This window comes from Brassica oleracea, chromosome C3 (assembly GCF_000695525.1).
Source record: "Brassica oleracea var. oleracea cultivar TO1000 chromosome C3, BOL, whole genome shotgun sequence".
NCBI lineage: Eukaryota > Viridiplantae > Streptophyta > Magnoliopsida > Brassicales > Brassicaceae > Brassica > Brassica oleracea.
The window spans coordinates 38,700,162-38,702,577 of NC_027750.1; the positions used below are offsets into that span (position 1 = coordinate 38,700,162).

Sequence of the window (2,416 nt, forward strand, 5' to 3'; positions counted from 1 at the left end):
CTTCAGAAGTCACTTTGTGGATTTAAGCAGTCTCTCAGAGGATGGTACAAGATATTCGACAACTATATAATCAAGTTGGGCTACATTAGAAGTCCTTATGATTGGTGTGTCTGCATGAGTAAGTTGAAGGATGCGACGTTCATCTGTTTGGTACTCTACGTGGATGACATATTGTTAGCTGAAGAGAAGTGTGACATCGAGAAGCTGGAGCTTCTGGGTTTTGAAGTTGAGATGAAGGATTTAGGTGCAACAATGAAGATTTTAGGGATGAAGATCTTCAGAGATAGGGAGAAGGAGTTGTTCTTGTCACAGAAGGCCTACATTAATGAGGTGTTGACAAGTTTCGTGATGTCTTCAGATGAACCTATCAGTATTATGTGCACTGTGAGGCAGAGTATATGGCGCTAACAGAAGCTGCGAAGGAAGGAATATGGCTTAGAGGATTGGTTAATGATCTCGGTTTGCATCAAGATCAGGCTACTGTGTATTGTGACAGTTTGAGCGCTATATGCTTAGCCAAGGATCAGGTTCATCATGAGAGAACGAAGCATATTGATGTGAGGTATCACTTCTTGAGAGATGAGAAGCGAATTGAAGTGAAGAAAGTAGGAACTGCAGATAATCCTGCTGACATGTTCACAAAGCCGGTTCCTCACAGCAAGTTTAAGCATTGCTTAGACTTGCTAAACATCTCAAACTGTTAGTATGGCCCTAAGGGGCATATGGCCCGAAAGGACATCTGGTCCGTAAGGACGTCTGGTCTATTGGGACATCTGGCTGATAACGAACGTCTGGCTCTAGTTGAGCATCTGGCCGTTAAATGGCGTCTGGTTCGTCTAAGCAGCACATCTGGTCCGAAGGGACATCTGAGGCAAAGAGAGCGATGGTACATCTAGCGCAGAGAAGCGCATCTGGTACATTTGGCACTTGAAGGTGCATCTGGTACATCTGTTATTGAGAGGATTCAAGTCAAGGTGGAGAATTGTTGATATGCCTTGAATCTGGATGTTACATCTAGGCGATGGATGTTACATCACGTACATCATACCGACTCGGTTGCATCAAAAGCGTTGCATCAAGTTATTATGGATGTTACATCTGATCGTGGGCTTAAGCCCATGAGTCTGTTTAGTCTAGGGTTTTAGATGCGAGATGTTACTATATATATCTTGTATTCTAAGTAACCCTAAACTTGTACTCTATAAGCTCAATATCGCCTCCGATAATAAAATCCCTCTTTGTCCGTAGATGTAGCCCTAGGGGTGAACCACGTTAAATATCTGTGTCGTAGTTACATTGCTTTTATTCTTCTATTTCTGCATCTGTTTCTTTTCACAATTGTTACAACAAAAACTGATTAAATTAACCAAACCGGGCAAAAGGGATTGTAGTAGTACCTCGGAACGAAGAACTTCCTTGTATGTCCCAATTTCTCGAAGAGCAACAGTAAACTTTGTCATTACAGGACCTGAAGAATAAAAGAAAAGAACATATCTCCTTGAGATAATGAGATTTGAGGAAAAAAGAAGAAAGAGAGGTAAGTACCTCCAAAAGCAACGCCGATGGGATCATTATGGCCACCACCGAAAGATTCAAGTGCATTTACAAAGTCAATATCTCCATCATACCCTTCTCCGAGTCCCTCTCTAATAATAAACCAAAGAAAAAAAAAATCACAATTCAAAAAAAGAGAGAGAGAGAGAGAGTACATAGTTGCAATAGGAAGAAGAAGAGGTTAGTTAGTTTACGTGTATTTTGTGCAGTCTTTGTAGAACCTTAAGCATCGCATCCCCAGCAAGTCTGCACTCTCTTCCATACATTGCATCTGTACTTGCACCACAAAAAAAACTTTAGTTTATATCTCTTAGCTCTGGTGCAGAGAATCAACAAAGGCTTACGATTACAAACTAAAGAGACAAAAAATAAAGACCACTCTAAACATCAGAGAATAAGATCAAAGTAACATCTCAAGCTCTCATGTAGACAAAAAAGTACATCACAAGCAACGTCATACATGGCGCGATAATTTATACAAAAATAATATTTTTAAAAACATAGTATTTCCTCCAAAATCAATCTTCAAATTTGCAAGTGTTACTGATACATTGCTTCATCCACAATGCATCTGAAACTAATTATATCCCACTACTAAATCTCAGGGCATGGAATGTGGCACGAGAGAGAGATTACGTACAGAGAATCATTTGTATGTTCGTTAGCAATGGAATCGATGAACGATCGAAACGGTTAACAGAATTAAAAGAGAAGAAACCTGTTGACGAAACATGGGGGAATCATCGAGCTTAGCGAAATGCATCCTCGTCTTCTTCTTTTTCCTGTCTTCCACCGGAGACTCGATCGGAGATAGCTATATAAGGAAAGAAATGTTTTTATTGGGAAACTCTTTTTTTTTTTT

The 2,416-nt window shown here is 39.9% G+C and overlaps 1 protein-coding gene across 1 annotated transcript in view; it reads right to left on the reverse strand.

The window, feature by feature from the left end:
* Nucleotides 1-2,385, reverse strand: part of LOC106332587 (ADP-ribosylation factor GTPase-activating protein AGD1) — an 8,462-nt gene extending 6,077 nt beyond the window's left edge. The window contains exons 1-4 of the mRNA XM_013771061.1: nucleotides 2,273-2,385; nucleotides 1,749-1,825; nucleotides 1,546-1,646; nucleotides 1,398-1,468 (exon numbers count right to left, since the gene is read on the reverse strand). Of these exons, the coding sequence (XP_013626515.1) occupies nucleotides 1,398-1,468; nucleotides 1,546-1,646; nucleotides 1,749-1,825; nucleotides 2,273-2,317 (294 nt within the window). The 5' untranslated portion in view covers nucleotides 2,318-2,385. The remainder of the gene's footprint in view (nucleotides 1-1,397; nucleotides 1,469-1,545; nucleotides 1,647-1,748; nucleotides 1,826-2,272) is intronic.
* Between the last annotated feature and the right edge of the window lie 31 nt (nucleotides 2,386-2,416).